The 26,234-nt window shown below is 41.1% G+C and overlaps 1 protein-coding gene across 4 annotated transcripts in view; it reads right to left on the bottom strand.

Moving 5' to 3' along the window:
* NAB1 (NGFI-A binding protein 1) overlaps window positions 1-26,234 on the bottom strand; it is a 51,138-nt gene that overhangs the window by 18,993 nt on the left and 5,911 nt on the right. For 2 of the 4 annotated variants that reach the window (XM_063116250.1, XM_063116249.1), the window contains exons 2-4: window positions 19,694-20,527; window positions 2,235-2,368; window positions 1,391-1,442 (exon numbers count right to left, since the gene is read on the bottom strand). In XM_063116250.1, the coding sequence (XP_062972320.1) occupies window positions 1,391-1,442; window positions 2,235-2,368; window positions 19,694-20,512 (1,005 nt within the window). In that variant the 5' untranslated portion in view covers window positions 20,513-20,527. The remainder of the gene's footprint in view (window positions 1-1,390; window positions 1,443-2,234; window positions 2,369-19,693; window positions 20,528-26,234) is intronic. The other 2 variants (XM_063116252.1, XM_063116251.1) reach the window with 2 other exon arrangements.

Consider the following 26,234-nt stretch of genomic DNA (forward strand, 5'->3'; position numbering starts at 1 on the left):
TAGTGAGTGTGTTTAAACCATGGTTATGTAGCCACAATGGATAGGAATGGTTCAAACAACACGCTAAGTCATGGTTTGCATGACACGCTAAGCCATAATGTTTAGTTCAAAAGGCTTAATCACAATGGCCTAGTGTGTCTTCTGAACAGGATCAATAAAAAAGCAATGGTTTATTGTGGCTTTCTGATTACTTTCCCCATTGGTATGAAGGAAGGAGCAAAGCCAGAGCAAATAGTCCGCATGCACTTACATGGTGCTCATACAGATCCTGTCTTATTAAGGCAGGATTCTTGGCTTAGCATTACCTGCTGGCACATGATGTTGCTGAGTCAGACTCCTCAAACAAAAATGCAGAGGATGGTAACTTATAACAGCTGAAAGATCAGGAAACTACATTGGAATAATGTTTACTTCACATGACACTCCATTTCCTTTACTGCGACAGAAGCATTGAGCAAGGGGTTGGACTCGATGGGCTTGTAGGCCCCTTCCAACTCTGCTATTCTATGATTCTATGAGGATCCTTGTGATAAACATATCAGATTCTATACCCACCAGATCAATTTTATTCCTAACTAAGTGTTTCCAATTAAAGAGGGATGGGGAATGTGCAGTCTTCCAGATGTTATTGGACTCTACTTCCCAACATCTCTCATCATTGGCTATGCTGGCTGGGGCTGATGGGAGCAGTAATCCACCAACATCTGTGGATTTAGTTGTTTCCCACCTCTGCAACAGAAAGAACCCAATATTTCAAAGAGAAATATTTAAATTCAAATCGATATTTTCTCTCCAAGTCTTGTGTGGAAAAAAGACTTGGATTTGATCTACTCAGAAAATTAATATGACCGTTCTTTATCTTGAGAGTATCCACCCCAGTCTAGCAAGGTTTTGGGCAGAAGCACTCCCCCATCTGCAATATCTTTTTCAGCCATGTCAATAAAGATAGGAGTTCTGTGTGTGCAAATGGCTTGGTGTGAACACGTTATTGAATGGAAAGGAAAGTTCCACATGAATATTATCAAAATAGTCAAACAAAAGTTTCAAGCCACTTATATTTTTTGACATAAGATTTGCAGGGGTGTTGTTGTAATCATATTATATCTATTTCATCTTGATTACTGTTCTAGTTTTCTTCTCTCATCAGGTGACTCCACAAGGTTCCCTGCCTTGTTCCAATGAACCTCTATTCTAATTGGCATCTACAGAGCCATAGGAAAACTGAATCGTATTTAATTCAGAATGCATTGCATTTTAAGGGTTTCTTAGTTGGGGAACGGGGCAGAACATATCCATTCCCAGTCTAATGAAGACTTCATAGGTTTTATTTTCCCTTATGCAACTCAGTTCTAGTAATTACAACTGAACAGAACAAGTTAAAGTACAGTACCTCTATCTTAATTCTCTTTGGTGACAGTTCATCCCTTTCTCCACATTTAGACCTAGGAGATGAAAACACATTTTTTTTACTAGATAGTATACACTATCTTCAGAAAAAATCTTTGGAATACTCCTTCCCCATGAAAGAAAGATTTAGGGCGCAATCCTATGCTTGTTTAGGCAGAAAAAAAGTACTACAACTCCCAGCATTCCCCAGCCACCATAGAATACTGGCTAGGGAAAGATGGGAGTTGTAGGACATTTTTCTGCCTAAACATGTGCCCTTAGCAAATTTAACTGGTCTAAGTATTGGTTTTAGGATAGTTTCACAAACAATTGTGTTACAACTAAACTACAGAATCAGCAGAAGTAGAGTTTACATGTTTCAATGTTTCTCCATATAAAAACTCCCTATAAAAAAAAAACTAGCACCTCAGAGGGGAGATTTTATCTTGCGATTTTACTGTATGGATATCAGCAGATCTTTGAAAAGTACAGCTTTCTGCAAAGATTATTTTTAAACAGTGGTTGGGAAGCACAAATATGCCCATTCCCTCAATACACTTACACATAATGTGAGATGCAGCTGTATGCACAGACACATTGTGTAATCCTTTCCCCTCAAAAAATGGTGGGTGATTGTGTGACACATGCCTACACATGATTGTATCACAGGTGTAGTGGGAATGTGCACACTTTCACACCTCCCCACCACACCTACAGTTAGTCATGTGTACAAACCAGGGCTGTGAGACTCAAATCCTGACTGCACTGCAACAAGAATGAAAGCAGATTTTTAATACTTCCCAATAAAACCCATTAACGCTAGCACGTTGCGAAAAAATGTAGCTTACTTGGTGGTCCGGTAAGTATATTTGTATGTAACTTCTCGAGAGATTTGCCGTGCCAGCGCAAAGAGCTCATCCCTCCGGGTCAACAGTGCATTATCCTTTACACACAGTTGAGCAGCTGCTTCATTAACTGTGAGCTAGAAAACAGAACACAAGGAAAGTTTCACTGCCTTAGTCATATCAATCCTGGGGAAAACAATATCCCATCATCTGTAAAAATGTGTTGGACTGTAGAAAAACATTAGAAACACATACAGAAATCTGGAGGAATTTCTTCAAGCCGGCCATTGTCCCTATCTTCTAAGAGTGGGCAATTTGAGGCCCCCAGATGTTTTGGGCTACAAAGTCCTATCAGCCCTAGCTAGAATAGCCAAAGGTGGGAGTTGCCGGCCAAAATTTCTGGAGGATCCCTGAAATTGCCCACCCCTGCTTTAATACATTCACTACATTTATGTAATGTACAAAAATCCATCAGGTTTTAAAATACCATTAAGTGCCTTCATTTTTCTTTATTGAAAATAATCTAGATTCCCTTTGAAGCAAGTAAATATAACAAAAATAGTTATGGATCAGAGGCAGATGGTTTTGTTTAGAAGCTGGACCATCAAGGGTGAGCTATTCCGCCTGCTCCCCTCCCCCCCCCCCCACCTGGAGACATTAAAGCAAGGCTGGAGCTGAAGGCTTTTTTTCCCCTTACCTGGTTTGTTTTGCTCTACATGCGTATTTAGTATATTTTGAATATTATTGTGATATTGTTGATTTGTACATTGTTAAATATTGTTGTAGTTTTTAATTTTTGTAAACCGCCCAGAGAGCTTCGGCTATTGGGCGGTATAAAAATGCAATAAATGAAATGAATGAATGACTTTAACATGAGTTATGGATGAGGTAAAGCATTGGTAGACAGACTTTAAGCTTCTGAGGCCTACTTTGTGTCTTACTAGAACCATAACCAGAGCTAGGTGCAAAAGAATGGTTGGGGGATGGAGCCAATTCTCTCCTGCATGTACAAGTTCAAATCTACAGCTGGAATTCCTAATCTGTAGCATAATTTAGAAAAGGCCTATTTGTTGTTGCTAGTGTCAAGCAATTGGGAATCAGAAAATACGTCCGATCTAACATCTAGCTGTCTTTACAACAGGTCTACATATTACTATGGTTGGATACAAAGATACTCTTCTGCTAGCAGAAATCCTCTCCCACTTACAAAAGGGCCTATCCTTTTATAAAAAATAAATAAACAAGATCATATTGATTTGCCAAACAAACAAAAAGAACGAAAAAAAGGAGAAAAAAGAAATGAAAATTACACCAAATTTAAATCTAGCTGTAATACAGTTTACATATTTCCCCCTTTATTTTACAGACAAAAATATGGGTGGAATCCACTGCCCGCTTGGAGATATTTTTTATGGTTTTTCAAAATTGCAAATTATATTTAGAGCACAACCGTATGCATGTTTAGACAAATAAGTCCTACAACCCCCATCTTTCCCCAGCCAGCCATGAATGATAGGATGTTTTCCTGTCTAAATATGCATAGGATTGCGCCTTTGGTCTCTTTCTCACAATCTGAGGAAACACTTTTGTATGTCCCTGATTTGTTTATGAAATAAAGTCATGCAGCGTTGTACAAAAATCAGATATTTTAACTTTTCCTTTAGCTAATTTAAACTGGTGATTTCTGACCTAGCAGACGAGTGTTGTTGTGTGAGAAAAGTGCCCCAAACCCAGAGAAGTTCTTCTGTTTGCACAAGCTCTCAAGGCTTTGTACGGGCCTCTAGGATTTATATACTATGGCCTGGGTCTTCCTTATTCACCTTTTTTTTTTTCATACTTTTAATCCAACTTCCAATACATTGTGATATGAAAAGTCTTCCACTAGTGCAGTGGTTCTCAACCTTCCTAATGCCGCGACCCTTTAATACAGTTCCTCATGTTGTGGTGACCCCCAACCATAAAATTATTTTCGTTCTTCTCTACACGATCCATTGTCATGGGATGGTTTGCTAATGAAAATAATACATAACAATAACTTTAATAATACAAAAGATGATACATGACATAGTTCAGTCAATACAGTTTCCTAAGACCATCGGAAATATGTGTTTTCCGATGGTCTTAGGCGACCCCTGTGAAAGGGTCATTTGACCCCCAAAGGGGTCCCGACCCACAGGTTTAGAACCGCTGCACTAGTGCAAAAGTTCACAGAATAATGCTAATATATTTTCTTCTTCCACTGTTTTTTTAGATCTAAGCTAATATAATAAATATTAAATATATGTGAAGACAGCCTCTCCCTAGCTCATGCCTTCCAGATATTTTGGACTACAACTCCCATCAGTCCCAGGCAGCATGGCTGATGATCAGGAATGCTGAAAGTTGTAGTCCAAAACGTCCAGAGGGCACAGTTTTGCAGAAGGGTGCCTTATGACAATATCCACAATAAGGAGAAAAGAGTGTGTGAAGGGTGGGGGGGAGCAGCAGTTTAAAAATCCACTCTCTAATCCAGCGGTCCCCAACCTTTTTGGCACCAGGGACCAGTTTCGTGGAAGACAATTTTTCCACAGACCGGGTGGTGGTGGTTTGAGGGGATGGTTTTAGGAAGCCCAAAACCATCCCCTCAAACACCCCCTCTGGTCCGTGGGGGAAAAAAAACCCCTCAACGCCCCCCCGGGTGGGCACCCAGCTGAAGCGAAGCCAGGACACTGGGGTGAGCGGGCGGCTTCAGAATGGCGCACCCGGAAGTCGCTCTCCCAGAGCGGCTTCCGGCCAGGCGCGTCGTTCCGAAGCCGCCCCAACCCAACCCAGCATGCTGGCTTCACTTCGGCTGGGCAGGCGAGATAGCACCCCGCACCCAGGTATGCTGAGGTGGAGGTGGAGGGTGAAAGCAGCTCACTTGTACGGCCCGGTTCCTAACAGGCCATGGACCGGTTCCGGTCCGTGGCCTGGGGGTTGGGGACCCCTGCGTCTAATCTAAACACTAGTCTGTGGTTAAAGCACTGAAAAAAACAGTATCTTTGTTGCCTTTTCAGTGGCCTGAGATCTACAATGAACCTGCCAGCTCTGATCCATAACATGTTCCACATTTGTCAGATGTTACTCACCCTCATCCATGAGAGAATTAGGATTAGCTAGAGTTGCCATCAAAATTTCACCTAGGATAATTTAAAGCAAATTTGGGATTTTCCGTCCAGGCAAAACATCCAAGGAATTTCGAGGGAAGCCAAATGAGTTCTCATAAAACAAGCAACGTTTCTCAGGGAATTTCAGCTCATCCCTACATTATCGCGGAATTTCACCAAATGGACCTTCTCAGGCAGAAGAGTTGCAGAATTTCAGTAAGACTACTGCCTTTGGGGCAGGGTGGCTTCACATAGCCTGAAGTTAGCACTGTGCTAAGCAGCTTCTGGGCATGGAGCCAACCGAAAGAACGGGCAATTAATAGCGCTGTACAAAGACAGAATGCCCTGTCTTTAAACAACCTAATGAAACGTATTCTAGTTCTGTGGGAAAGAGAACAAGAATGGAGAGCCCGACTCATCTGTGCTTGAATTGCTGAAACACTGAATTGCATGAAGTGAAATTGCGCGTCCGTAAACAGATAGCTATGGCCAACTACAGCTGCACAATGTGTACTTTTTGCATGCCGACAAATTGATTGAGTTTGCACAACATGCTAACCCACACTCAGTGACTGAGTGTGGGTTGTTGTTGAACCATGGGTTGTTTTTTGAACCATAGGTTGGCGTGTTTTCTGAATCCAGAACATTGTTATCTTTTTGGCACCAGGTCAAGACTTTTCTCTTCTCCCAGGCATTTTAACAGCATTTAACAACGTTAAGTTCGTTAACCCCAGAATTGTTGTTTTTAAATGGATACTGTTGTTTTTATGTTTCTGGTGTTTTTTTAAAAATTTGTATACTTTTTAATGTTTGTCATTTTTAACTGTTGTAAACTGCCCAGAGAGCTTCAGCTGTGGGGTGGTATATAAATGTAATAAATAAAATAAATAAATAAAAGAAGCCCAATTCAAGGTGCTGGTTTTAACCTAAAAAGCCTTACACGGCTTGGGACCACAATACCTGACAGAATGCCTCTCCCGACATGAACCTACCCATACACTACGCTCAACATCTAAGGTCCTCCTCATCCGAGTGCTTATTCCGAGGGAAGCTTGGAGGATGGCAACAAGGGAGAGGGCCTTTTCAGTGGTGCCCCCCCAATTATGGAATGATCTCCCCAACAAGGCTTGCCTGGCGTCAACATTGTTATCTTTTTGGCGCCAGGTCAAGACTTTTCTCTTCTCCCAGGCAGTTAAAACATATGCTGAGTTTTTAACTGACCCCAGAATAGTTGTTTTAAATGGATATTGTTGTTTTTATGCCTTTAATGGTTTTAAATTTTTGTATGTTTGTTTTTAATGTTCACTGTTTTTAACTTTTGTAAACCGCCCAGAGAGCTTCGGCTATAGGGTGGTATATAAATGTAATAAATAAATAAATAAATAAATATTAAAAGTACAGTGTATTCAAACAATTATTACAAATTGAATTTACTTTTTAAAATGGAGCTACAAGCTCCTGAACTGTAAGTAACACCTGAACTGTAAGAAACCTCTTTGGTTTTGCCAGTTTATAAGCAGGTAAAACATAATTAAAAACAAACAGAAGAAAACATCAACATTAGTAACAAAGAAAATTATTTATGCCTCCGCTAGTCTTCCAAAGTGTCAAGCAGACATAAAGCACCCATTCCCATAAAAAGAACTGAGAGAAAGGGAGGGAGCGACCAAGATTCAATGAATATGCATGAAATTTAATCCGATTTATTTTCTTAACTATAGCTATCATTATCAGTTTCAGTCTCTGTTTCAATGGCAGTGCCCCCCTGGAGGCAGAAATACATCTTGCTCTTGCAGTTGAGAGTTGTAGTCTCAGTTTTCAACCTAGGACTTGCTTGTCCTTGGTGCACAGAAATTGTAATAATCTGATACTGTACATAGCTTATAGAAATCATTTGGAGAAGTAAATATCTGAACACCTTGTCTTAAACATTTTATTTATCATGCTAAAATAAAACATCCCATAATCCATTTTTCTTCATTTTTTTTCAACTTTTCTAATTTTTTTTTGGGGGGGGGGGACAAAAAAGGCTTTGGGGAAAAAATGGGGAGGGAGGGACTGTTTTTTTCCTGAATTTTTCTGGGGTCTTTTCCGAGCCTTCACATCTCTACTTCAGAATGAATGAATTTATATAAAATCATAAAGCAAAACTCCTGCCTAGTCAGCTCAATCACATTTCAACATATGCTTCATTGCAATCTTAAGCAAATGTACTTAGAAAAAACTCCATTTAAATCTATGGGACTGACTTCCAAATGAACATGTTCTGGATCAGGCAGTCATCTGTGACGGTTACCAGTTATCTATATCTAAGGATCTGAGTGTCCCATCATACCACTGCACAAGTGCATAATGTGATAATTATCATATTGGTATTCTGCCTTCCCCATCCAAGGAGCCCAAGACAGCATAAACACGAAGCTCAAAAGAGCTGCTTGCTCAAAGTCGCTGCATGAACTTCATGGACGGGCAGGATGTCTAGCTCTTTAACCACTGTACCATGCTAGTTTTCCTCAAATAAATCAAGTTTCTAGTCCTTACAACTGTGGAAAAAAGCTTGACAGGTAAGTGAACAGTGCCTGGAAAATTCTCAGAAACTAGAAAATAAGTCAAATTGAGTGGGATTTTTTCCAAAGGGGAGGCCTTCTGCCCTCCATAGCTCGCAATCACACCTCCATAGTTAGCAATATGGAATTATGCAAACCATATACACCACAGAGAATTCAGATTTAATTTATTCTTGAGTGCAGGGTATAATTGCCCTGATCACAATCAGCTGTAAAAATTAGCATGCAGCATTATAATTGGAATGACCTGTAAATGTTTTCAAATACTGTCCATTCCACATACCCTTTCCTGGTTGGACCAATCACACAGATTGGATTCAATCTATTAAGAGCCACTAAACTCTAATACATGGCTAAAATGCTTAGACTACTTAAGGATCATTGACATTAGATCTTATTACAGAATAATGTATGTGGTTGTTTCTCATTTATTCAAGGTAAGTGCATCCACTTAATTTTTTTAAAATGCAAAGAATGTACAACTCCGCTACATTGACTGGAGCCTCTAAACCAAGAGTAGAGATGGAAATCACTGCTATCAGCTTAGAGACATACAACGCTGTAAAAGCAAAAATAATCTAATCACTGTGGCAAACAAATTAGATCAAGTAACAGTGAACAATGCCATAATTCGGCCAGGGGGGATTTGCCCCCAAATAAAATATGAGAACTAAATTTCCACTGATTTCACCAACAAACCTCTATCCCACAGCTGGCTGATAAAAGAAATGATTTTTTACTGGAAATGCTGGGATGACTTATAAAAAATGTGGACCAAGCAGAAAATCATTTCCATATTAGAGCATTTCTTGCCAGCAAGCACGAATAAGATAGTATCCACGAACAAACCTATACAAAAGACAGAATGTGATCCCCTGCATCTTCGCTTAAGGACTTTCAGATAGCAGGGTTAGGAAATACATTTGAGAGCAATGATGGTCAGGCTGGTAGAATGTATATATAAACACATATCCTATAAAAGGGTTGGGTTCTTTGTAGATGGAAGCCCATTGCTACCTTCTTTTGCATTCTCTACTTCACATGGGCTATATGAGTGCTTACGCTATAGAGCAAAATCAGTCACCCGAAAACAAAATATAACCCTTTTAAAAGGTGGAAAAGAGAGCACATGCCCTATATAAACTGTAATGTTAGCAGCACCCTCTTATCAGATGTCTAGAGCACTGATGCAGCCATTTCACCCATAACACACCCACGGCAATCAAGGCACTAGCTGAAGGGAGAAATAGGCGTCTAGCATCAACGTCAAATCCCTGTTTGAACTCTGAGAAAACAGCAACTGATGTTCACTGGGCAGGGAAGAAATCTGTACCCAAGGATTATGGGGGATCCTCACCTCTGCCAAAAAGAAACAGTTTTATACATGAGCATTGCCGACAGTGGATCAGATGGCTGACAGGACTGAATAAAATGGCTGTTCATACTAGCAGAAGGCAAAAGTAAATTTCTCCTACAGAGATGGAGCATGATAAAAAAAAATCTCAGGTGAACAGTGGACGTAATAAAATGATTTTGGCACAGACACCTTACTAATCTTGTCATAGTCTTATTGTGCAAACAGCACGATGGAGGTATTGGGGGTAGGTTTTCAGATTGCTTTAAGCATGGGTTTCACTGACAATTACAGGGCTAACTACAGAAAAATGTGTTTATCTGAGGAACAATGAAAACGTATGTTTAATAAACTGTCTTGGATGGACTAGTAATCTCCTAAACCCATTCCCTCCCAGCCAATTCCTTCTACCCAATCCCTCTTCCAACTGTCAACCACACAAATTCCCACCAGCACCCCAGCTGTCATTCCATGCTCCAATATTAAAACAGGTGTTTTGGTTTTTATGAAACTTAAAATAAGAACTGTGATTTATTTCTTCATTGAGTGCTATCATAAATGACAAAAAAAAAACCTTTCTAACTTGATGAGAAAAGATGAGCACATTTTCATTTATAGTTGACCTGTTTTCATAATTGAGAGTGGCTCCTCCCCATACTGAGCTGTTTCCATCCCAGTCGGTTATGATATAATAATAATAATAATAATAATAATAATAATAATAATAATAGATTTATATATGAGTTAACATATTTAAAAAATATCTCTAATATGACCCAATACCATCCAGTTACATTACAGTTTCATTTGATCTGGTCATTATAAGAACCTTGTAACATTAAGAAGTAGTGCTTGAGTTCTCTTTCTTTCTTTTTCCCTTCCTTTCCCCTTTTACATCATATCTTTTTAGATTGTAAGCTTGAATGTAGGGACGGTCTAGTTTTTATTGAACTGTAAGCTATTTTGGAAGCCTTTATAGCTTAAGAGCCAAGTATAAATCCTTTAAATAAACAAAGAATTGGTTTGTCAGAATAGAATAGAATAGAATAGAATAGAATAGAATGAACTGTGTTCTTTAAACTATTAAGGCCCCTTTACATAGCCTTGTTACATAGGTAACAAGAAATTCAAATCTCACTTTGTTTTGTTCTCAAAGGTATTTAGTGCAATATTTTTTGCTATTAAACGTTTAATAGATTATTAATATAAAATATGGAAGGTGTGTGTCATATCCTACTCTAAATATATTTTTATAGTAATTGACAGGATTTGTGGCACCCAATTTCTTCAGAACCACTCCCCACACACACAACTACCATATTCAGACTGAGTCAGATTTTTCTCAGCAGTCAAATGGCCAAAATTTAAGGCTATCAACTCAACGGTATCTATATGTTCATCAATTAAGCCAAGAAAACACATTTAACGTTTTTAGCACCTGGGAGCTAACCCCAGTTGAGGATAAGCATATGTTTAATAAACTGAGGATTAATAAACTGAGGATTTTGATTTTCTTTCTAGTAACTCTGCTCTGGATCCTTTTCAATCTGGATTCCGTCCTTTGCATTCCACTGAAACAGCCCTTACTAAGATTTCCAATTATCTTCTTACTGCCAAGTCTAAAGGCCATTATTCCGTTCTTATTCTCCTTGATCTAACTGCAGCCTTTGACACGGTTGATCATGATCTTCTTTTAGATTCCCTTCATGACCTTGGATTTTGTGGCTCTGTCTATAACTGGTTTGCCTCCTATCTAGCGGGTCGCTCTTTCAGCGTGTTGGCTAATGGCAGCTCGTCTTCTTCTTTTCCCCTTTCTGTAGGGGTTCCGCAAGGCTCGGTGCTTGGTCCGCTGTTGTTTTCTTTATACATGTTGCCCTTGGGTAATCTTATTCAATCTCATGGCCTCCAATATCATCTGTATGCCGATGATACACAATTATATCTTTCTTCTCCGGATCTTTCTCCTGATGTTCACGATCGTATCTCGGCATATCTTTCAGATATCTCAGCTTGGTTGCTTCATCGTCGTTTGAAACTTAATATGGCAAAGACTGAATTGCTTGTTTTTCCTCCTAAACTTTCTCCTCATCTCTCATTCTTTCTTACTGTCAATGATGTTACACTTACTCCAGTCAAGGAAGCTCGTAGTCTTGGCTTTATATTTGATTCCTCGCTCTCCTTTATTCCTCATATTGAGGCAGTAGCTAAATCCTGTCGTTTTTTCCTGTATAATATTGCCAGGATTCGATCATTTTTGTCTGTCTCTTCTGCCAAGACGCTTGTTCATGCATTGGTTATTTCTCGGTTGGACTACTGCAACCTTCTTCTCACTGGCCTTCCTTCTTCTCACATCAGTCCGTTGGTTTCTGTTCACCACTCTGCTGCTAAGATCATCTTCTTGGCTCGCTGCTCTGACCATGTTACTCCACTTCTGAAATCTCTTCATTGGCTTCCAGTTCACTTCAGAATCCAATATAAACTTCTCCTGTTGACCTACAAAGCTTTTCACGGTCTAGCTCCTTCCTATCTCTCCTCTCTCATCTCACACTATTGCCCCGCTCGTGCTCTTCGCTCCTCTGATGCCATGTTTCTCGCCTGCCCAAGGGTCTCTACTTCCCTTGCTTGGCTTCGTCCATTTTCTTCTGCTGCCCCTTATGCCTGGAACGCTCTTCCAGAACATTTGAGAACTACAAGTTCAACCGCAGCTTTTAAAGCTCAGCTAAAAACTTTTCTTTTTCCTAAAGCTTTTAAAACTTGATTTTGTTCTGACTTTATACTGTTAGTTTTACCCTATCCAGTGCCTGTTTACCCTACCCTGTGCCTGTTTGCATTCTCTTCCTCTCCTTATTGTTTTATTATGATTTTATTAGAATGTAAGCCTATGTGGCAGGATCTTGCTATTTACTGTTTTACTCTGTACAGCACCATGTACATTGATGGTACTATATAAATAAATAAATAAATATATAATAATAATAATAATAATAATAATAATAATAATAATAATAATAATAATATGTTTATACAAGGAAGACGGTGGGGTTGGAAGAAATAAGGGAAGACTGGAAGCTGTTTTCCTGTATAGTGATTGCACATTCACATATCACAAACTGTTTTCCAGAACAATTGAAAGGTCTATAAATTACAGGTCACCCCTTACCCCTGGATCCCAAAGCCAATAGTGGGCAGGACTGGAGCCAAACGTCATTTGGAATTAGGCTGAGGGACACACAGAATCGGGTGAGGGGTACATGCAGCCCTAGGAATACAGAATACCAACCATGCTTAAAAAAAACAAAAACCCAAAGAGTCATAATTTATATATATAGTGTCCATAAACTATGTAAATTCTTTCTCCCATGTTGCTAATGGAATTCACGTACCCAGATTTCTTCCCCCAAGTTGCCTCAGCTCTTTAAACACACTAGAAAACATTCCATTAAAAACAATTATGTTATTGATATTTCTTTTCTTTTTGTTTCTCACATTTTCCATCGCAATCTTAAAACATACAAAATGGATTCAGAAGGCTCTGATCTACTCGTTTGGGGGGGGGGGGTGCTCAACCTGGCAGCTTTTGCATGTTCAGATGTTCCCTGTTAAAATTCACAAGATATGAAATGGGGCAAGGAGAGTAATTGCTTGCCACCATGCCAAACAGGCTTTTAAACAGTCTTATTTTTGTCTTCCAGGTATGTGGAGCTGCCTTAATTTCTCCTAGGAGATTACTTTGTAATATCCTACAAAAACAAAAAAACAATTTACCAGTAGCGTATATAACATTGCAGAGTGTTTAAAGTGTGTAGGTAGGTGTACAAGGTTCAAATGCAGAGGCAGTTTAGAGTACTGTTGATAAAATTAATTTTATTTTTAGGAAATCATGTCATTTGGAATGCAAAACATCAAATAAAACATTTCAAAAAAGCTCTCTACGGAATGAGTTAGGGTCTATACATGAAAAAGATATAGAAGTCTAAGAGTCAACATCAATTGCCAAAGCCAGATCCAGAGACCAAGGAGGTCAGGAGCAAAAGTAGCCCTCAGCCTCCATTGCTCCCAAGCCCAAGTGATCTGTCCCAGGAGAAGGGAGGGGGGAAATCAAGGAACTTTTTTTTTTCTTTTTCATGAGGAAAATTTCAGGAAGCAAATGACTGGGGTAGGGAAGTTTAACCCTACCCTCCCAGTACATACTAGTCCCGATCTGAATTAGGGCTGTGCACATTTACTCTTGAAGAAGAAAGCAACACAACAGCTATTTCTCAACACTTTTCTCAACGGTGGTTTTCGAACTCCATGGTGGACTTTTTATACCACTGTAGAGAAATGTCTTGTTTGGAGGGAAAACTCCACCCCACGGTGGAGGGTGGTTTTTTAAAAAACACTACACGCTGAATATCCAAGCTATACATAGGAGAGTTCCTGCACAAACATTGTGTCATGTGTTTTGTGGAGGGTTCTGTGGAGTTTTCCGCTGCATTGAATGGACTTTTCCCACTGCTACAGAGTTCCCTGGCAAGAGCGGTGAAAGGAGCAAGTGCCGCTCTAGGAGAGACGCGAGGATTGTTGCTGAGTTTTGCAGCAATGGCTAATGGGATACCATCAGGAGGACTGGGGGAGAAGAGCGGGTGGAGGAACTGTCAATCAAACGCCACATTTCCTTTTACTCAACTCCACGGGAGCCCATGGTGGAGTTAGAACATGTTGTGTGGAGAGTATCCCCTAAAAACTCAACCGATGAGTGGAGTTTTCCCACCGTGTAGAGAAAAGTGTTGTCTGAACTGAGCCAACGTGTAGTTTGCCCCTCTATACTGGGCAATATGGTTAGTTCCATAAGCTTGGATTCAGTCCACACTTCTCCAGCAAAAGAATTGGAGCAATTTCTTCAAGAGCAGCCTGGTCCCCAACAAATGTTTTGAACAGCACCTATCAGCCCCAGCCAGCATGGCCAATGGTTATGGATGATGTGAGTTATATTGCAAAATTCCCTGGAGGGTACCAGGCTGAAGAAGGCTGTTGTAGGACATCAAAGGCTTGGTATACATGCTATCTGAGTGGCACAGTAACCACAGCTCACTCCCACACCACTGGGGTAATGTGAGATGGCCCAGGCCACATGGGAGACCCCATACTGTACGACCACCCATACTGTAGGACCTTCTAAGCCAACATCAGAATGACACTGCCAGTGGACAGAGGGAGGGGAGGCCAAGACACAACATTGTGCAAGTGCTCCTCCCACATGGTCTCATCTTTACCTTAGCAGCATAGGAAGAAACAGAACTACTGTGATGTTCACAGCCCAGGATAACATGAGGGCGCAACTAGGGTGCTTAGAAGTAAATGAGCAGCTACTAGCAATTTTTGAAGATAGAATAGAAACGGGGGTCAGGAGGAGATGGAGATCTTGCTTTTTAGAAAGACAGAAAAAGTCCACATAATACGTGCAACTTACTAAGCTTTAAAGCTTCATGCCAAAATAGTACACGTTAGAGGAATACAAGGCAGTTGATATTGAGTGACCATCTTACTGCAGCAAACCATAATTCAGCTACAGCCCATCATTAGGAGTGATGATGCCCTGAGAGAACGCCTGGGTGGAAGACCCATGTATAGCCTTTAGACAGCCAACCAACATGTAGATCCTACTAAAAGCCAAAGAGCCATTTATGGCCTTTACTTAACACTGGGAACACTCTTACAAGGTCCTAGCAATGAAATCTACAACATTTTATATTCCTACACATGCAACTCTATAAATGTTATCTCTGTGCAGGTGTCATCACTGTCCAGCACCAGTTTGACTAGGGTTGGCCATTTAACTAGTCAATTGACCAGTCTAGGAATAGGCAACCTGGTACCCTCCAGATGCTTTCAACTACAGCTCCCATCAGTACCAGCCACCATGGCCAATGGTAAGAGATCATGCTAGTTGGCAGTTTAAAACATCTGGAGGCTAGCAGGTTGCCTATCCAATGATCAGTCAAATATTGTCCAAAGACAGCCAGGTGTTTTAACAGTGCAATCCTTTTGTAAACCGCCCAGAGAGCGGATAATAATAATAATAATAATAATAATAATAATAATAATAATAATAATAATAATATACAGGTCTACTCAGAAGTTCCACTGAATTCAGCGAGATTAACTCCCAGGTAACTGAATATAGGATTACAGCAGCAACTTTGTTAGAATACCAACAAAAGATGATGAACAGGTTTGATACTTATGCTAATTATAAACATAGATTGGTTAACTATTAGTGTGAAACTTTTTTTAATACAATAATTAATTAGAATTTAATTGACGGTAGTTAAGGTTTTTATGCATGTGAATGGTACACTGAACAGTTTTTCTCTTTGGCTTTTATCTTGGAATATCAGGGCAAACCTACAATTGGCACTTTAAAAAAAAAAAGAAATAAAACAGAAATAGAAGCAGACTACCAGCAAATATTTTGTTAAGAATCAGTTTTTAAAGGTGATTGTGCTAAGTAGGCAGCAAGCCTATTATTCAAGCTTAATCCACTTCAGCTTTAACTGGTTTTTCACCTACGCTATGCTAGCCAGTGCCCTTTTCCACTAATAGCAGTATGCGCACCAGTTTGGAGGTGCCTATAGTTAAGGCGTGTGGCCAGTGGAAGAAGGCTGATTTCACTCCTGCCCTTTCTACCAAATTGTATCATCATGATTTATTTATTTTTAAAAGGTAAGCAGTCACCTACATTCTTGGCTTCGTGAAATACATGACTATGACCAAATAAAAGGCAGTCAACTAGACAATTCAGTTGAACCCTAGATCTACCATAAAGAACTGGATTACCAACAAACCCACAAGTAAACACTTTAACCCTCACGGTCATTCCATCAAGGACCTCAAACCGGATATTCTAAATAAGTCCATTTAGGCAGAAGAATGGAACAGGATACAAAAATGTAATAGCATGGACCAAGATTTCAAAGGATTCCATTCTCATTTTAAAACTTGGTTTACTTCTTTAATCTTTGCCAGATGGAGATTCCAGCAAGACAATTCCTTTTACAACCCAAGAAACTGTGTGCTCCCAGTCAATCCACTTCAGCATCTGACAAAATAGACAGTAGTCTACGGCCAGGTTCGCATGTCACTTTAAGCCATGATAGCTTAAAAGCTACTCACAGTAGTTTATAGGCTACTGTATCCCCCACAAGATCAGGCAAATAAGCTACAGTGTGTAGTTTATTTTCCTTGCCCTCACCGCCACTCCTTCTACAGTCCTCCCACCCAGCAGGTGGCAGCAGCAAACCATTGCAAGTTTGCAGAATTGAGACAAACCTCATACACAGCTTTCCCTAGTGGGGAAGCACCCAATGCTCTATCAAAACCCTGCACAATGGCACAGATGGGTGAAAAACCCAGGAACACCAAAAAGAGGGTGACACAAATAAGCCCTTGGAAGTTTGCTGGATCAAGACAAATCTTCACACACAGCTTCTTCAGATCGGGATGCATCTGATGCACCATCAAAAACCTTGTGTTACTACACCCAGAGGAGCGAAAAACCCATGTGAACCAAAATGGGAGTGGCGCAAATAAACACTTAGAGGTTTGCAAGATCCGGGACAAAATTTCAGAGTATAGTGTGACTACTGTATAGTCAGTATACCATTATCTCAAGGTAAAACAGTGCTCATTATTATTATTTTTGAATATAGCATACCAACAAGCATTTGTGTGATAAGTTTATATTAGTCGTGTAGCATAACGGCCTCTGAAAACGCATTTTTCAAGCGAAGTTTTAAAACTGCCTGGAAAACTGTTCCTCAAGAAGGTAGAGAGCAGGTTCACACATCACCTTAAGCCATGGTGGTTTCTAAGCTACTCACAGTAGCTTATTTAGAAAATAAGCTGCTGTGATCCCTCACACGATTGAACAATTGAGCTATGCAGCATGGTTTATTCCCCCCCCCCACACACCCTCCCTCTAGAGTCCTCTTGCTCGGCTAGGATGGTATCCCAGCTTGCTTTGCACTGGATGCCATATTCCGCTGACCTTCGCACTGAAGCCACGTCACATTTCTTTCTCTAACTGGTCGGCTACGTGTGAGAGGGCATTTTCTTGTGTCCCGTCTCTGCCTTATCGTTGTCAACCTCACCCTGACTTTGCTTTTTCGCAGAAAAATGAACTGAAACGAACCATTTACTCCCCTTCCCTTTCCCCTTCTTATTCCTATCCCACATCCCCAGTGTCCAAGCCTTTCCCTGTCGCCAGCAGCAAACAAGCAACGCAGAAACAAAAGGAAGCTGTTTATTGGCATGCGAAGCGGCTTACTTGACTTGCTTAAAACTGGGCTTTCTTAAAACTGCTTTGAATCTACTAAGGCATTTTGCACCCAAAAGAGGGGGGTGGCAGCTCTAAACGGCTGAAAGTTTACAGGACTGGAGCCAAATTTCATACACAGGTGGCCCTGTGCTGCTGTGCCTCTGCACTCAAAAGAGGATGCACCCCATGCATAATGAAAACCCTGTGCTGCTATGCCTCCACACTCAAAAGGGGATGGCGGCTCTAAACTCTTGAAAGTTTGCAGGACTAGGACAAAATTCATACACAGGTTCCCATTGTGGGAAGGCCGCTAGAGGCAGAACTAAAACTCTGCCTATCCAGGGGAAATATAGGGGTTTGACTCTTTGGGAGTTTGCAGACTGCACCGCTGAGGGAGGGATGAGGGTAAGACGGCAGAGAGCACAATCTATTGCTAGGCAGATCTTGAAAACAGAGATTGCCTGAAAGGAGCAGAGTGGCAGTTCTGAATGCTCTTGCCTGGTGACTCCGCAGGTGATGTGCTTAAACCACTCTGGCATGCCATACAACATGGTAAGCTATGATGGCTTAAATAAACCTCACTGCAGATTGTGGCTTACCAGGGTGGCTTATTTTGGCTAAATAACCCATTGTGGTTGGTAAAAACAGTATATAGACGACATAATATGCCATCATGGTTAATTCAGAAAACTAAACCATCATAGCTTAATGTGTCATCCAAACCCAATCAGAGTGTCAGCTTTACATTCACCAATGTATGCCAGTTTACAGCCATCCTGGAGCACAATCCAACACATGATTAAACATGCTCAAGACCACTGTTTTTGATAGAGTTAAAAGTATACTTAACTCGGGTGGATTGCAATTCCCCATCTTTTCCCTTGCATTTTCCAGATGAATAAAATGTTGCAGCTATTGTCAAATAAGTATATTCTGGTCCAGAATTTGCCTATATAGCCTTTACTTGTACATGTATCCAACTGTAGCCCTGTCCTTCAACAGGAACCAACCAGAAATGGCCTTTCCTGAGTGGCTGTTTAGATGTAACGACAACCCACCTCTTCTGCTTTTACTCCACAAGCCGTGTTTGGCTGCTTTGTAGGTTGTGGAGCGTTATATGCGAACTCAGACCACTGAGTTATTTAGGAACTAAACAGCCCAGTGGTTAACCCAACAATAAACCATGGATTAGCCACTGGATTAAACACCATGGGTTGCTGAATCAAAGCAGAAGAGGCGGGTGTGCTGCTACTCATATATGACAACCCATCAGGTTAAGCTACAATACAAAGCACAGATATATGCATTTTCATAAAGAGACACTGCTGAATGGTAATAAACAATAACAGCAATAATAATACTCCTTAAGAGAAATTACAGACTGAGCATTCAATACAGAGTCCACTGGGATGCTACAGTTCTCTGTTTGGAGGGTGATCAAGATTAATTTTGGTGTTTGTTCATGTACAAATATTTCCTCTGGTCTAGATTAACAAAACAGGCCAATTGTAAAGCAGAATCAACACATTGATGACATTCAACAACAACAAAATGGTAGCAGTGGTCTACCAAATAGATCATGTGAAAGGTACAGGAAGAAAAGGAGAGGTCCAAAAAAGTCTCATCTAGAGCAGTGGTCTTCAACTAGTGGGGTCATGGCAAAGCTGTTGCTGCCATGTTGGGCTATTGTGAAATTGTGAAAGTGAGTCCCATATTGCAGGTTGAGAGTCCAAGGTGGGTCTGGGGTCTGGACCAATTGAAGACCATTGGTCTAGAGAATGAAATTTTAGTTAGACACCAGACTCAAGAACCTTGCACAACAGTGGCTTAACAATGTCATTTCAAGTGCCATTTTATTTAGGCAACCTGTTCTCCAGAAGAAGAAGAAGAAAAACCTGACGACTGGCATGCTAAGAGTCTAACACTTGTTAAACTACCTGCATTTAAAAAATGTATATGTGCAAATAATCTGACAAAAGGCCTCCCTCTCTTAGGAATTCTTACGAGACTGGCACTATCAACCTTCCCCTAACAAAATAGTGATCTCTGTGGATAAAGCTCTGAGAAGGAGATTGAAAAAGTGCTGAGAAAACCCATTTTTGCTCTCATCATTTTACCTCATGGAGGGTGAGATGCTTGCCATCTTTTCTTTTGGAGTCAAACCTGCCATATATTGCGCTGTACTTCCTAATCTCCTCCTCTTTGTGAGGGTCCTCGTCAGCCATCTCAAAGATGTGGCCAACCATCTTGGCCAGTTTCTTATTGATTTTCAGCAGTTCTTTCACTTCATTCAAGTCACTTTTGGGAAGGGTGGGAACCATGCGCTCAACGCACTCGGTAACCGACAGAGCAGCTGCTGCATCCAAGGTTTCCGTGTTTTCCTTTGGTGAGGCTGGAGAGCCAACGTCAGCTGGGGAAAGGCTGTGTTCACTCTCTGTAGTGTGGTGTCCTTGCCATAGTCTCTGTTCACTGCCGCTCTGCAGCGGTAAGCTTCCCACCCCGTCGGACTTGCCGGCACCCACACTTTGAACACACGTGGTGGCGGCACATTTTGGAATCTTCAAGTGAGGCTCCCGTGTATTACTATTCCTCTCGTAACTATTGCATGATATTCCCAACCAAGCAGGAGACCCTTCCGGTAACTTATATATTGGAATGCTACTGACCGGTAAGGAAGTAAGAGGCTGGTTAAAAAGGCCTGGATTCGTGACCCAGTCTCTCAAAGCCTTCTGCAGTCTTCGGACGTGAAGAGGTTTGCTAGCCATGCCAACAAGGGCCATGATTTCAAGGAACTCCTCTTCGCCTGCCTCACACAACTGCTGGACGTCATCCCCTCCCTGCTGAATGAAGGCATCGAAGTAGAATAAGAGGTTGGCTTTCTGCAGTATTCGATAAAGCTGCAGCTCTCCAAGGGTTCTGGGCAATGCTGTTGCCATTGTGGATCGAACACCCTGCAAAAAACAAACAAAGGAAGAGCAAAATGAATACTAATTCCAGATGTGTTTCCAAACATCCCCAATTTTGCACTGTCCTAATTTCGTTTGGTTTGGACAGAGCTGGCTGATGAACAGATGTGTTCATTATGGGAAGCAAATGGTTCACGCCATGCTAAGCTATCTGCTCACTAGGTGGTATTGGGCAATTTACTATCTTAGTTACGCATTTTATAAAGTGCTATATATATAGTAGCCCCACTTCACAAAGCAGTTGTGAAAAGAACGAGATAAAGGTTGCTCATTAAGAATGCTTTTGAAGTCATAGATAACAATAATTAATGCATGCAGATATTCTGTTGAGGCTATCCAAATAAGATTACTGCAATGCCCTCTATGCAGGGCAGCCTCTGAAGACGGTTCAGAAGCTGCAGCTTGTGCAAAATGCAGCGGCCAGATTGATAACTGGAACCAGAAGGTTTGAACATGTAACACCGATTCTGGCCTGCTTGCATTGGCAGCCTATACATTTCCGAGCCCAATTCAAGGTGCTGGTTTTAACCTATAAAGCCTTACACAGCTTGGGACCACAATACCTGACCGAACGCCTCTCCCGACATGAACCTACCCATACACTGCGCTCAACATCTAAGGTCCTCCTCCGAATGCCTACTTTGGCGGAAGCTCGGAGGATGGCAACAAGGGAGAGGGCCTTTTCAGTGGTGGCCCCCCAATTATGGAATGATCTCCCCGACAATGCTCGCCTGGCACCAACATTGTTATCTTTTCAGCGCCAGGTGAAGACCTTTCTCTTCTCCCAGGCATTTAACAGCATTTAACAACAATAACCACATGAAATGTCATGACAAGAACGGGAGAGGGTCCTCACTGATTTACAAATATCCCTTCCACCTCTCTAAAGATCTACCGTCTGTATAAAACTTTTTGAAACCCCTTATTTAAATACTCAAGCACTCTCTGACCAGAAATGACAGCTGTGTTGTACCATCTCACACATAAGGTCTTATGCCCTGCCACATTCACACACAGATCAGAGTAAGCTGCAACGTCTCTTCCACTCGTGGACCTTTGTAAAGATTGTTGACTTCCAGAGACCAAGAAAAAAATTATAGATTAAACATTTCAATGGATCCTCTACTCAAATTTTATAAATTCTACAAAATATGTTTTTAAAAAAAGTTCAAGGATAATGCCAACTTTTTCTGTCCAGTTTCTCCCAGCATAATAAATATTAAGCAGTTTCAACTGCTGCGTAAATGAGATCCTTTGTAATAGTTGATAATCAGGGTCTGTTTCACCTGCACTCATGGAATCTGTAGGCATAGTGAACTCTTCTGAACGTCAATTTGTCGAGCGAACATGGAGGCAATGGGTGGGATTAGCACATGCAGGCCCACAACCCTACCCCACCAGTGTATTTATTCATGTGGAGGGGGGCATGTGTGCCCCTTGCTTTTTGAACCCCTTCGCATACATGCTTACTAAAATACCAAAGTTTTATTTCACTCATCATTTCAAAATTTAAAATTACAACAAGATGAAGGCAGTGGCTAATCCATGCACACACAAACACTTTTAAATTAACAAACAATATACCGAGAAAAGCACGGGATATAAGTTAAACAGTTAAACCTGAAAACTTTTAATATAAGGATGCCTCTTTAAGCTAGTTAAACAAAGTCAATCAGTCAAATGTATTTGTTAAAAACCACTAGTCATCATAAACATACTGTCATAATCAAGTTGAGAAGTAGCAAACCCCATTTTTTGGTAATAAAGGTATATTTAATCCATTGGTCTGCTAGGCCAAACACAAAAAACTTCAATGACATATATTTATCCTTATCACCCAATAATTAACAGATTTTCTGCCTGTTGTTCAAAAAGGAAACTGTTTCACGGCTCTCCGATACAAGGAACAATGCAAAACACGATGAACAATATCATCAACCTCTCTCTGGCTACAAAGGAAGTCAAATAGAACCAAGCTCCACAGTGCAAGGGAGAAAATGCACATTGTGCTCATCTACACCAAGCAGATATTCCACTATGAAAGTGGTATGAAAGCGGCATATAAAAGGCAAGAGCCACACTGCTACTTTATAGCGGTACTGAAGTGCACTTACAACTGTTGGGGCCCATTGACACATACCATATACTGCTTTCATACCACTTTCATAGTGTTATATCCTGCTTGGTGTAGATGTGTCATGGGCCCCACCAGTTGTCAGTACACTTCAATATCACTATAAAGCAGTAGTGTGGCTCCTGCCTTTTATACACCGCTTTCATAGTGGAATATCCTGCTTGGTGTAGATGAGCCCATTGCCTCTCAACTCCTATTCCTGCCTTTTTGTTAGGAAAGCATCCAACACAGACCACTTAAGCTGTACGATGAAATGAGTGCAAAGTTTAGCTTTGTAGAGACATTCGGTTCAATTAAAACACAACTAAGGGCAGGAGTCCCCAACTGGTGCCTACTGGTCACCAATATGGCGCCCGCCAGCACCCCCAAAAAAATATTTAAACTTATTTATGGAATGCATACATCTTCCTAGTAATTAAGTGGACCAAATTTCCAAATAAGTATCCATTTGAAGGTGACGTCTATATGCCACAATTACAAATACTTATAGTACTGTAAAGTCCTCAATCCACTGCATTATGGGAGGTGAGCGTTTATCCTTCCAATGTTGTAACATTAGCATTTTTGCTGTCAAACAGATGCAGAGAATCCATTTACAGTGACTATTTATTAATGTCCATGAAGCAGGTAAATTATTTTTAAAAGTGCATACATCAATGAATATTACTGTTACTGTTCCAGTACACAAATTTTCTGTATAATAACCTCCCTGCAAAAAGAAGCAGCTACCGGACAATGCCAAAACATAGGTTTAAAAGATTCATTAGCTATATTGCACTGCCAGCAATTAGTTGAATTAGACATCTCTTATTAAAGAGACATTGCAGTGTCAAACAGGCACAAAGCAAACGTTTTTGCTGAATAAGATGCAGCCTAAGATCCATAGATGCAAAGGGTGGATGCCAAAGTAGCAACCCACTGATTGGGCATTTTATGGTGGTGCCCCCAGCAGCATTGCAAATTCCAAAATGCGCCCACAGGTCCAAAAAGGGTGGGGACCCTTCACTTAGGGTCCTACAAGTCCTAAAATGATGGCTGAGCATGCTGAGAGTTGTAGGACTTTTTCTGTCCAAATATGCATAGGATTGCACCCTTACTTCTCAACCTACTGTTGAAAAAACACAGACAGGATCAGGCCGTGAGGCTGCCCTAGTGATGGGATTTGCTATCAACTATGGATCAGGGTAGAAAGGCATAATGTGGCTCAAATTAAGCACTTTTAAATCCTATTTAACTCATAGGCCTTAGCTAGACCTAAGGTTTATCCCGGGGTCGTCCCTGCCTGCTCCCGGGATATCCTGCGTGTCATTTACATGAAGAGGGATGACCCCGGGAAGATCCCAGGATAAACCTTACGTCTAGCTAAGGCCATAGTGTGCCTTTCGCAGTGTGAACCCTACCCATTCTCTTCTCATTTGAATCTGACTCAGAGCCCCAAATCCTCTTCATATGGGGTAAACACAACTACAGCAGGAGTACTATGGGCCTTCCCATCTGTAATCCTAGAGTTGTGTAATGACGTACATAACTCTCACTTAGCCTTGAGGGGAAAGTGCAAATCCTATCTGGAAAGGCACTTAGGCAGGCGGCTGTGTTTAGAAAGCTCTTGGATATTCCAAAATATTGCTTGTTTGTTTTTGCTACTGCCACTATAATGAATGCTATTGTTTTTGCTTGATGTGCTTATTACATTTTTCATTTTTGTAAGCTGTCTGAAGTATATAAAAGGCAGAACATGTGTATTTTAAATAAAATGTATTGCAGTGGGAGAAACTTAAATATGTCCTCAACGTTCCTGCTGAAGTCAATGGAACTTTAAAAGTCCTCAACCGCACAATTGTATACATGCTTACTCATATGCAAGCCCCAGTGAGTTCAGAGGAGCTTGCTCAGAGGTAAGTCAGTGTAGGATCATGGCCCAAGTTATTGTTGTGCTAAACTTGAACCAGTTCATAAGCCTGTGCTGTAGTGCTGCTATTTGGGCAGAATGGAGGTTCACAAATGTTCAATTTTTTTTAAAAAAAAAATAGACTTCCCCTCAACAATGGTTCCAACTCAATGTTGGAAACAACAACAACAACAACAACAACAAAAGTTATATATAGGGATTCAGCTTGTGTTGGATGGGGTTACACTCCCCCTGAAGATGCAGGTCCGCAGCTTGGGTGTACTTCTGGATTCCGCCCTGAGCCTGGATGCCCAGGTTTCGGCGGTGGCCAGGACTTCATTTGCACAGTTAAAGCTAGTGCGCCAGCTGCGCCCGTTCCTAGAGATGTCGGACCTGGCCACGGTGACACATGCCTTAGTTACATCCCGATTGGATTACTGTAACGCGCTCTACGTGGGGCTGCCTTTGAAGAGTGTTCAGAAACTCCAGCTGGTTCAAAGAGCTGCAGCCAGATTGTTGACTGGGGCTGGTTACAGGGAGCACACAACTCCCCTGTTAAAACAGCTCCACTGGCTTCCAGTCTGTTTCCGGGCACAATTCAAAGTGCTGGTTATGACCTATGAAGCCTATATGGTTCGGGTCCAGGTTATTTGAAAGAACGTATTCTCCCTTATGAGCCTGCCCATGCTTTGAGATCTTCTGGAGAAGCCCTTCTTTCAGTCCCACCTTCTTCACAGGCTCGCTTGGTGGGAACATGGGAGAGGGCCTTCTCGGTGGCTGCTCCGGTGCTCTGGAACTCTCTTCCTGGGGAAGCTAGGCTGGCTCCCTCCTTGATGGGCTTTCGGAAGCAGGCTAAAACTTTTTTGTTCCAGCAGGCCTTTGGAAAATAATCTGGCCCTCCATCTATGTTAATGTCTTATAATTTTGTTGTGTATTTTAAATGTTTATGGTTTTGTTCCCCCCCTTGTATATTTTAAACTTTGTAAGGCCGCCTTGAGGCCCAGCATTGGGCAAAAGGCGGGATACAAATAAATAAATATAATAATAATAATAATAATAATAATAATAAAAAAAAAATATGCCCCCTTTAATTTTCAATAGTCAGAAAGACTAAAGGGCCATTTTTCTTATTCAAAACAACCTTAAGCAACCATTTGCTTCATTTCCCATTGCTGCCGGCTGGCCTCCTTGATTCACCAGCTGCACTTGACAAAAAGGCCCTTCCGCCAGGAAGGTACACAGCTAGCCACTGGAGTAGGGATTCCAGAGATTTCAGGCAGTGCCATGCCAGGACTGAAGTCATCATGGGAACCAAACCAGTATCAGCGGCTCTCTCAGGGCCAAAACAAACATTACTTTAAATCTGTATGTAGCAGCTACGTCTTTTTTGGTTTTACCCTGGAGTAGGCACAGGTGGCCTGATTTAAATCAGGACCCCAGCGCAAGGTGTAGGGGGTGTTTAAGTCTGGATTGCTACTTGCACCTATTTTACAATGAAAAGACATAGCTGCTAGATTTAAAGTAATGTCTGTCTTGATCCTCAGAGAAAATGAAACTCTCAATGCACCAAGGAATGAGCCTACAGCCCATCATATTCCTCTTTGTGCTTCACTTTTCAACTTAGAGCCACTATCCTATGTGCACTGACTTGGGAGTAAGTCTCACTGAAC

The sequence above is a fragment of the Elgaria multicarinata genome, chromosome 2 (genome assembly GCF_023053635.1).
Source record: "Elgaria multicarinata webbii isolate HBS135686 ecotype San Diego chromosome 2, rElgMul1.1.pri, whole genome shotgun sequence".
Classification (NCBI taxonomy): domain Eukaryota; kingdom Metazoa; phylum Chordata; class Lepidosauria; order Squamata; family Anguidae; genus Elgaria; species Elgaria multicarinata.